Below are 10,527 nucleotides of genomic sequence, written 5' to 3'. Positions count from 1 at the left end.
AATCGATTGTGTCACATTGTTGGTCACTTTTTTTCATTTATTTAAGCTTTCAGCTAAGACAAACAAACCACAAAAGCAGTGTTGTGAAAAGCGTTGAGTAGCGAGGCGCTCCACCAAAATCTGAGGCGAGGCATAAGCCGCGAGGCGTAAAGCGTAAGCTTCAAATGTTTTTTTAAAACCTATAAAAATATCTAAAATTATAAATAAATAAAAAATACTTTATTGATGAAGCAACAACCAACAAGAAATAAAAAAACTCAAATAAATACTGAAAAAAATATGAGATTAACATGTAAAAATAACATTAATGCAACAACTTGATCTATGTAAGTATCTAAGAAATAAAATATGAGCATTAATTCAATAAAAAATTAACATTAACAACGAAATGCATATTAGTATTAACATCATGTCATAATTAGAAAATGCATGTTAGTATTAACAACCAAATGTGAATATATTTATCTAAAACTCTTAAAAATAAAAGTGTTAACATTTACAATTACAAATGACACTGATCCCCCAAAACATATAAATGACCATAGCTCTATGATATGAATTAGGGCCTAGGCTCTTCTTGTGTCTCGTTATCATTAATATTTAAGTCTTCAATGTCATCATCTGAAGAATCCATACAAATAGGTTCTCCTTCATCTTTATTCTCTGACTCTTCATCGTCTGCACTTTCTTCCTCCACATACTCGATCACTTCTTTTGCTTTTCTTTTTTCTTCAATAAAAAATCATGTATTAAATACTTATTTTATCTAATTAAAAAATATATTTATATTCATAGCAAGGTAAAAAAAATATAGCTTTACCTCGATCTCTTGAAGATCTGTCTTGCCTAGAACCACTTTGTGAATCATAAGGTGAAGTCACTTTTTCAATAGGCACATGCTCAATAACATTTATGTCGAAGTTCGGATCCAACCACGGATCTTCCTTCTCCATAATCCACTCATCGTCTGAGTCTATATGATCTAGATATACAGGGTCTTTGGTAGCCTTCCTCCTCATATTCTTCTCTCTTAATTTCATATTTTACATTACAAAAACCAATGCATTCATCTTCTCTTGTTCAAGTCTATTCCTTCGTTTTGTACACACCTATAACTTCAAATCATTAATAATCAATTATAAGACAATTACACTTATAAAAATGTATTTCAAAAATAAAATACAAAGTCACAAACCAATGGGAAAGTACTCTAATTTCTCTCACATCCTGATGCACTGTACGTCAAACTTAAAATTCGAATTGCAAAATTCATCAACTCAAGATTTTCATGCCCAAATAAACTCCACCAATCAGCTGCATTCAAATAAAACAATAAAAATTTGATAAAAACATTAAGAATGTCATAATTAACAAAAACATAAAAAAAATATGAACAAATAACAACATAATTACAAACTTACCAAGACTTTTTAATTTTCTTGTTGTAACAACTCAGCTACCTCTCTACCAAACAACCCTTTTGCCTTTTCAAATGCATTGATTTGTGTTGTAATTTTCAACAGAACATTTACATCAGAAACTAATTTTTCAACACAATCATAAAAGTCACTCATAACTTCTCCATCCAGGTTGAAGTTGTCAGCATAATAAAAATGAGGATTTAAATAATAGGCAGTTGTATGCAAAGGCTTATGAAGTTGCAAGTCTTATCGCTTATCAATGATATCCCAAATAGGTTTTTATTTTTTTTCAACCTTGTCAAAGTTTAAAGCAATTTTCTCATTTGCTCTATTCATTGCCTCATACAAAAATCTCATAGCAGGCTCACCTGTATCCACTAATTGCAGCACTTTCATGAGAGGCAGTGTAGCTTTAATTGCATATGATATGACAACCCAAAACTTATGATTATTAAGAACAATATAAGAAATGTTCTTAGCATCAGATTTCTTATAGTAATTAGATGATCTGAAATTTGAAGACAAGAACATCGACTTCAACTCTTTCTTATAACATCCAATACTATGAAGCGTGAGATATGTTGTGGCAAAATGAGTGACGACTGGACATAGAAGTTCTTTCTTCTTTGTAAACCTTCTCATTAAATTTAATACTCATGCATGACTATAGATATATCTTGTAATCTTTTTTGCCTTTTTCACTGTATCTTTAAGAATTGATATCTTTCCAATATCTTCTAACATAAGATCCAAGAAATAGACCATACATGGTGTCTAAAAATATGTTTTTCTTGCTGTTAACATATTCTCAGCTGCCACATAATCTGGTGCATTATCTGTAATGAATTACACTACATTACTTTCACCAACTTTTTTAACTAACTTATACAAATTTGCATTAGTTTTTTCTGTCGCTAATGTCAACGGTCTTCAAAAATACTATTCCAGATGAGTTGTTCACAAGAAAATTAATTAAGTTTCTTCTTTTTTCATCTGTCTAACCAGCTGCCATAATGCTGCAACCAACCTTCTGCCATTTTTTTTGAACCTTTTTAAAATTTTATGAGTACAATCTACCTCGTCCTTCAAAATCCATGTTCTGATCTCGTGATAAAAATGTGGTTTGAACCCTCACTCATAATTTGCAATAACTTCTATCATTGCACCAAAATATGGACTATTACAAAGATTAAATGATAGGGCATTTGAATAAAAAATCTACCAATGGCATGACATACATTTTTTCTTTCATCCCTTTTGAAAGCAATGTTTATTGTGATTTGTCGTGCTTCTTTGTTCACAAAGAAGTCCATGGGACCACTTGTGCTTGTTTTTGCATCACTACATGATCCACTTGTTTCTTTGTTTATATTATCGCATGTTGATGATCCAAAATAAACATTCCTCCCGATTTCCAACTTATTTTGTTCTTCCTCTTATTTCTTTTGCTTCTGATCCCTTAGATGATTCTGAAAAAATCTTTTCACATCAGGTGAAACCGCTTCGCACATGCTTACACCATGTTTTGTGTCAGCTAAGTGATGCTTTAACCTATAGATGCCTCATGTAGTCTCTTTATGACAGTAATTACAAATTACATGTCCTACGAGTTTGGGATCTTTAGTGGGATTTAAAACTTTAACTCCATGTCCTACGAGTTTGGGATCTTCGCACATCCTACACCTTTTCTCATTGTTCAACTACAAAAATGCATAAAAGAAAATATATATTAACACCAAAATTTAGATTACAAGTATCATTCTTTGATAAAAGACACATTCAAAATCTAGATAAAATACACTATCAAACAAAAGCAGAATAAGGAGTATTGATTAGTATTTTTTCTAGTGTACGTGCACATCGTGAGTCCACATGTTTCTGTTTGTGTGTGGATGTTATTAATGGTCGTATTCTGAGCTAGTGCCTTTGCATATTTTAGTTGACACTAAAGTTTTGCTGATTATTTCTTGAGATGCATTTGAATAATTACCATATGATGGGATTAACCTGACAATTATTGATGATAAAATATATTCATTTGGCTTGAAATATAATAAATCAAGATCATTAGAAGCACCTATGCAGGAGTACTTTTGATAGACATGCTCTTTACAAGCTGAACCATGAGCGGGTGGTGTTCTTTGCCAGCCCTAGATCCTAATAACCATAACCAAATCAATCACTCATTATTTCTACCAAATCAAAGACTAAGTAACCTGCAAAAAAATTGTGATGTCACAAATTATATATCACTCCCAAATGTTGACCAACCATAGTGATTACATATAAACACATCATGAATGGGTTTTGTTAGCCAACCTACACATTTTGTTATGGTTCAACTATGGTAAAGCGATAAAGAGTGTCCTTACTGAATAACCCATGCTATAAGCAACATTAATCAAGTCACTTGTGATTATAACCAAACCTCATGGCATCACTAACCTCTTTGACTCACAATTAAAACAGGCTGAACAGTCCCTTATGCTCCAGATCCTGAACTATAACACATTCATCAAACATATAGTTTGGTATGTGCACTCTCCAGTCATAATGTACAACACCAAAATTTGGGATATCATGCATGATTTAGCAAGCTACTGCTACATTTTCTAGCATTAAAATCTTCAAACTCTGAAATACACATACACTCAAATATTATAGGACATACCCTTTTTAATAGACAGCCCTTTGTAGAGATATATTTTATTATCACATGCTGCACAGTGCTGAAAGTTCTGAAAAAATGCCTAACTGAACCACATGCCACACGATGCACCATTACCCAAAAGCAATATTTTCTGGTCTTCTTTATTCACAAGTTTCACAAGTCTCATTGTCTTAAATGAAACCTCACTCAAAACTCGTAAACAATTTGTTTATGTGATCCCCACATAATACACACACATGATGAAAACATCCCCAATCCCCATGTGATCCCTCCCCCAAAAGAAAATGAGAAAAAGCAGTATATTTCGTGTGAGAGAGGTAAGAGTACCTGTGTCAGAAAAATATGAGAGAGAGGGAGAGTGTGTGTGTGTGTGTGTGTGTGAGAGAGAGAGAGAGAGAGAGAGAGAGAGAGAGAGAGAGAGAGAGAGAGAGAGAGAGAGAGAGAGAGAGAGAGAGCATAAAAGATTAGGGTTTGTTTAAACTTTAAACCCTAATTTTTGGTCAAATGAGGGATTTGACCCTCATTTGACCAAAAGCCCCAAGCGTACATGCCTCAGTTTGAGGTGTGCCTCGCCTCGAGGCATGCACCTCAAGGCGTATGAGGCGCACGCCTTGAGAGTTTTGCGCTTTATATACGTGCCTCAAGGCATAAAGCCCCTCACCTTGAGGCAAGGCGTGCTTTTTGCACCTTGAGGCATGTTTTTAATAACACTGCATAGAAGGCTTCATGTACCCCAAAGCAGTGTTTTATAAAATTAACATGCAAAAGCACATTTCAGAGCATGCAGTCCAAAAGCCTGAGCAAAAATGTCAGAGAAGAAGCTATATGATATAATTAAGAAACTGCAAAGAGATACAGAAAGTGACTTCAAATTAATAGAAGCTTACAATTGTCAAAGAAAACATGACAGGAGCACCTTCACAAAAGCAGCGGTTAATTACACAATGGTATATGCTCAGAACCTTCTAAGATGTGTTGATGAGAATATCACTAATGCAAGACAGGATGCCTCTATACAATCATAGTGTCTGAGCAACACACTTTCAGAACATCTTGTATGTCTGGATCATCTCCAGCCTCTTTATCCTATCGAAACAAATGATATATGTAAGGCGCCTAGCCCTATAAAACAAAGTGAAAATGGCTGCTAGAGAATGTCATGATATACATTATTTGATAAGTGTTAAACTTCTACAATGATTAAAAAATGCTAACCTTGTGCAAATACAAAATGTTGGTTTTACCAGGACCAGCTACAAGTATCCCCCCTTGCTGCCTGCAACCACAAGCAGACACATCTGATTCCTGTAAAATGTAGTTTCCTACCAGACAACTTCCATAGATAATTTAATATCTTTTATGTCAATGATCACTAATAATATATCTAGCATATGTATATATTATATTTTGGTTGGGTCTCCACATCACAATTATGTTGGCTTCACAAAGTGCTAGGGCAAGATTCTTGTATAGACACCACCAGTAGCAGCTTGAGCAGAAAGATTTTGCCAGGCAGATTAGGGAAAGCCAAGATCAGCCTCCTGAAGGAGTACTTGTTTGCAGGATGACAGAAAGCCTGATCATACACCCAATGCGAGATTCACTGTTTTAGAATCCAACTCACATTCGTGATCAAATGAGATGAGAGGTTCATGGAATTGATGTGATAGGATGGGGATGGGTAGTATTGCTTAGAGCATTCACTCATTGCTCGTGAAGAATGTTGATACAAAGTCTTACCAATAAAGATAATGCAGAATCTGACTAGCATAATGCAATTATGGATGAAGTAGTCCTGGATCAGGATGATTACAGCATAAAAACGAGTTTTGAGTCTTTAACTCATAAAACAGTACGATACATACATCATATGATATTGGTTAATACAGCCCGATAAACTCAACATGCCGATAGTTTATACAGTATCATAAGGTTCACAAGTCCATACTGCAATATAATGTATCTTATCATATGATACAATATTGATAACACTGTTTTCTAGAATATAGAAGTCCTTAGATTAAAGAGAAGGCTTTTTTTTACACAACCAAAGTATGTAATAGATTTGTTGCAAGAAATTAAAGTGTGAAGCCCAATTGAATAAAATCATAAATTGGACTTAGTGGTTGCAGAAAATTCCAAGATATAAGGTACTGAAACACTTATTTTTCTAACTGCCAGGCTAGTTATAGCCTATACAGTTAGTGAAATTAGCCGTTTTATTGCATGCAACTTCACTTTCATACATGATAGTTGTATATCGTGTCATGAGGCAGCAGTAGAAAACCCTGAGAAACGGACTGTGTGCTAATGAAGACCACTTTAAAGCATACATAGATGCTAATTAGGCAAGTTTTTGGTACGGAAACTGATCGTACTGTATGAAAAACATGACACTTTTCCCGAAATACCTCACAAATGTCTGACTTTTTTAGGACTATTTTACCCTTCGTACAAGCGAACCTCCCGAGGTTCGCGTAATATGTCGATATGCGAATTTTCTCTTAAATATGTGATTTCCTTCCCAAATATGCATTTTTTCTCTTAAATATGCAAATTTTGGGAAGCATGTCATTTGTATATCGTGTCATGAGGTAGCAATAGCAAAACCCTGAGAAAGGGACTGTGTGCTAATGAAGACCACTTTAAAGCATACATAGATGCTAATTAGGCAAGTTTTTTGTACGAAAACTGATCACATTGTATGACAAAAATAACACATTTCCCAAAATGCCAATACCTGTATCAGATTTTGGATTGATTGTACTGTACGGAAACATGTCATTGTCGGATTTTCTTGAAATCCAATATCTATATCAGATTTTGGACTAAGAAAAAAAAAGGATTCCGAAAAAAACTTCAAAAAGAACGAGAAAGTAGACTCAAATATCTTTCCAACAGTACCTTGTATGTTAGAAAACAACAAATGGGTGTTGAGATACAACCCCGATAAAATAGGAGAAAACAAGCGTCAGGGAACCTATTCCAACTGTTCTAAGCTATTTTCCAGCCACCAGCTCTGGAAATCCAGAAAAACAGTAAAAATAACAAAAAGATTAAAAAGTCAGCTTTCCAAGGCCACCAAGATCGCCCTGATCTGATGACTTTTGAAAGACAGATTGTCTGACTGTTACTATTTACATGACAAATTTTTGTTCTAGTTTTTTGACTTAGAAACAAAGACCCTACAGGAAATTTTTTATCCGACTTCTAAGAAAATTTGATAACTTCCAACAAGTTAAGCTTATATTTTGTGTTAGACTTTGTTTGGGTTGCATTTGTTCTTTATCCTTAGGAGAAAATTCCCATATTTAGGAGAAAAATTGCATATTTTGGAAAAAATTCACATATTTGGGAGGAAATTCACATATTTAGGAATATTGCATATTTAAGAGAAAATTCGCATATGAAGCAAATTTGCATATTTAAGAGGAAATTCACATATTTTTGGAGAACGCAGAGACATATCGCGTGAACTTCAGGAGGTTCGCTTGTGCGATTTTTAAGAGCAAATTCACATATTTGTGAGGAAAATCGTATATTTAGGAGAAAATTCAAATATTTGGGAGAAAAATCACATATTTAGGATGAAATTCACATATTTGGGAGAAAAATCACATATTTGAGAAGAAATTCACATATTTGGGAGGAAATTCACATATTTAGGAGGATATTAACATATTTAAGAAAAAAATCACATATTTGGGAGGAAATTCTTATATTTTTGAAGCAGGTAGCGATATATCGCGTGAACCTCAGAAGGTTCACTGTTGCGAGGGTAAGATGGTCCTAAAGAAGTCAGATATTTGCGAATTTGGACAAGGGGAATTTAAAAAATTGTGGGACATTTCGAAAACATGTCAGTTTTGTCGTACAATACGGTCATTTTCCATTTTTTGTATGGCATAAAGTTTGCTTGTGGTGAAAACCTAGTATCTTGGAAAAACAAAACATAGTAATTCCAAACCTAATGTTGAGGCTAAGTATATCTATGGCACAAGGGACCAATGAAAGTCTATGGCTAACATTTGATTTTACCTAATTAATGAATATGAAGACACCTAAAGACCTGTAATTCTTCCTATCACGATAGAACAAAGGTATATAGATATTGATTCACTTCATAAGAGAAAAGATATAAGCCAAACTACTTCGCGCCACACATGTTCACAGCTTCACGCCCATCTTCAACTTGATAACGTCCTTGCAAAAGCAATAGGTAGATCAAGATTCAAGAAAGTCACATGCAAGTTATGGCTGATGGATATCTTCTCTCCAACTTGAACAGGAGGGTTAGAAAGTATGGGAAACTAATAATTTTTTGTAGAGGCATCCCTCTGTATTTCTATTCCTCTGCATCTATGTCACATAAACACGGCTAACAAGAAGCCGTACCCGTGTCAACATGAGTATGGGTGCCGAACACGACACAGGTATGCATTGGTCCAGATTGGATTGGGTCCAACCCTAACCCGACCCAAATAACTGTTGTTTTCCTCTCTTTTTTACAGTTTGACCTGGGGTGAAAGGGCATGGAGGAAGAAGAAAAAGGAGGAAAGAAGAAGAAAGAGGAAGATAAAGAGAAAGAAGATGGAGAAAAAGAAATAAGAGAAGGAATAAGAAAAAATAAAAAGAGATGTTAAAGTGTGTATATATATACTCCTAATAATGTAATAGGTAATGTTACCTTCCAGGGCCCATGGGTAGGTGTAGGTTTGAACCTAGGTCTAGGATAAGTCGGGTAGGCTAAGATAGGGTAAGGTTCAGTTTGGGTTTTGACAGGGTTTAGTAAAAAATTTGGTTCTCCCAATTTACAATAGAGAAATGACTAAAAATTTAGGAAGGGCTATAGGACACGTTAGGCAAGCTTGGGTAAAAATTTCAGGAAGTTGGGAATTATATTTTAGCTACGTAACCGAGATACGACACTTAGGGTGTCGTACTTGTGTCGACACGGGTACTAGTACCTGGACACAACAAATGTCGTGTCCTATATTATATTATATATTTTCAATATATAATATATATTTTAGATATATAATATATATTTTAGATATATAATATATTTTTTAGTATATATTTAGATGTGATCCCGTACCCACATTTTTTGGAATTGTCGTGTTGTACCGTCCATGCCTATACTCGTACCCGTACTCAGGTGACATAGTATTTTAGGAGATAATTTTTGGAAGTTCTAGGTTTTTCTTGGGACATGATTCTTATTCGGACCTTGAGAGAGAAATTTATATCCCTCAAAATACTAATTAGAAAAATATGAAAATTTAGGGGAAGTTCTGGGCTAGGTTAGGGAAGGTTCTAATAAAGTTTGGGGTTCTAAGTCGACAGGGTTTCGGAGATAAAAGTATGAGAACAAGGAAAACAAGACTGGGTCTGAAGTCAGGAATGAGATTTGGTAAAAACGAGTTATGGTTTCGGATTTGTTTCTCCTGAATGGGAATGAGGATTGATCCGATTTTTGGTAGGTTAACTAAGGACAAGTAAGGTAGTCTATGGTTACATTTTCAAGCTTGGACTAGGTCAGGTTTGGGAGAAACGTTCGAGTGAAGTCAAGTTAGATTATGCAATTATCAGCAACAAAATGTTGAACTTGAGGCTAGGTTTAACGAGTTTAGCGAGTCTAACATTGAGTTTACGATTAAGGGTTGGTCTTAGATAACTTACCAAGGATTCAAGAGGTTGGTTAGAGGTTCTTCTAGGGGTCCATGGAGGTTGATTCCACCAGTTACTTGATGTGGTTGCACAGTCGAGACTTAGGCTCACACCAAGTCCGGTTGGGGTTAACCTTCAAAGGTCTAGGCTCAAGGGAGGGAGCCTATATATTATCTGTCATTTAATTGGGAATTTATGAAGTATTTAGATTTGGATCTCAGTGGAGATCCAAATTGATCAACCCATGTGTTCGGGATTGGATTCAGTTGGTGGACCCAATCTAAAGTTGAATTGTTGAGTTTGGACCTCAGAGAGGATCCGAACTCAAACAAATCCATTGTGAGTTTCAGGACTTTGGATCCACTCTATACAGATCTCTGTATGATTTGGGTTGAATAAGCCAACCCGAATGAGTTTTGGTAGAATTTTGATCCATATTAGGGTTTAAACGGGATATGGAAAAGTTCTCGATCTATTCGAGACTTAAGTGGGTCTCACTAAGGATTTGGATCTGTTGGAGACTCAAATGGATCTCACTGAAGTAATGAATGATTTGGATCCATTTGAGACCCAAATGGATCTCATGAAAGGTAAATGGGATTTTGAATCCATTTGAGACCCAAATGGATCTCATCGGATTTGGATCTATTAGAGACTCGAATGGATCCCACTAAAACTAAATAAAGATTTAGATCTATTTGAAACCCAAATGGATCTTAATAAGATAAAAGTAATTTGGGTCCATTCGGGAATTCCTAAGAGCCT

The 10,527-nt window shown here is 34.9% G+C and overlaps 1 protein-coding gene across 4 annotated transcripts in view; it reads right to left on the bottom strand.

The window, feature by feature from the left end:
* Positions 1-978: 978 nt before the first annotated feature.
* The window catches only part of LOC149845768 (thioredoxin-like protein AAED1, chloroplastic), a 101,893-nt gene continuing 92,344 nt past the window's right edge, over positions 979-10,527 (bottom strand). Inside the window, exons 8-9 of one of the 4 annotated variants that reach the window (XR_016430218.1) lie at positions 1,225-1,314; positions 979-1,115 (exon numbers count right to left, since the gene is read on the bottom strand). Coding sequence is in view for 3 of the 4 variants with exons in the window: in XM_089995982.1 (XP_089852108.1) it covers positions 5,104-5,178; positions 5,308-5,368 (136 nt within the window). In the remaining variant the exon portion in view is untranslated. Of the gene's footprint in view, positions 1,315-4,899; positions 5,179-5,307; positions 5,369-10,527 lie in introns of those variants that run through there. The other 3 variants (XM_089995982.1, XM_089995984.1, XM_089995983.1) reach the window with 3 other exon arrangements.

This window comes from Nuphar pumila, chromosome 2, assembly GCF_984573655.1.
Source record: "Nuphar pumila chromosome 2, dmNupPumi1.hap1.1, whole genome shotgun sequence".
NCBI classification, from domain to species: domain Eukaryota; kingdom Viridiplantae; phylum Streptophyta; class Magnoliopsida; order Nymphaeales; family Nymphaeaceae; genus Nuphar; species Nuphar pumila.
This window is presented reverse-complemented; position numbering and strand designations above follow the sequence as displayed.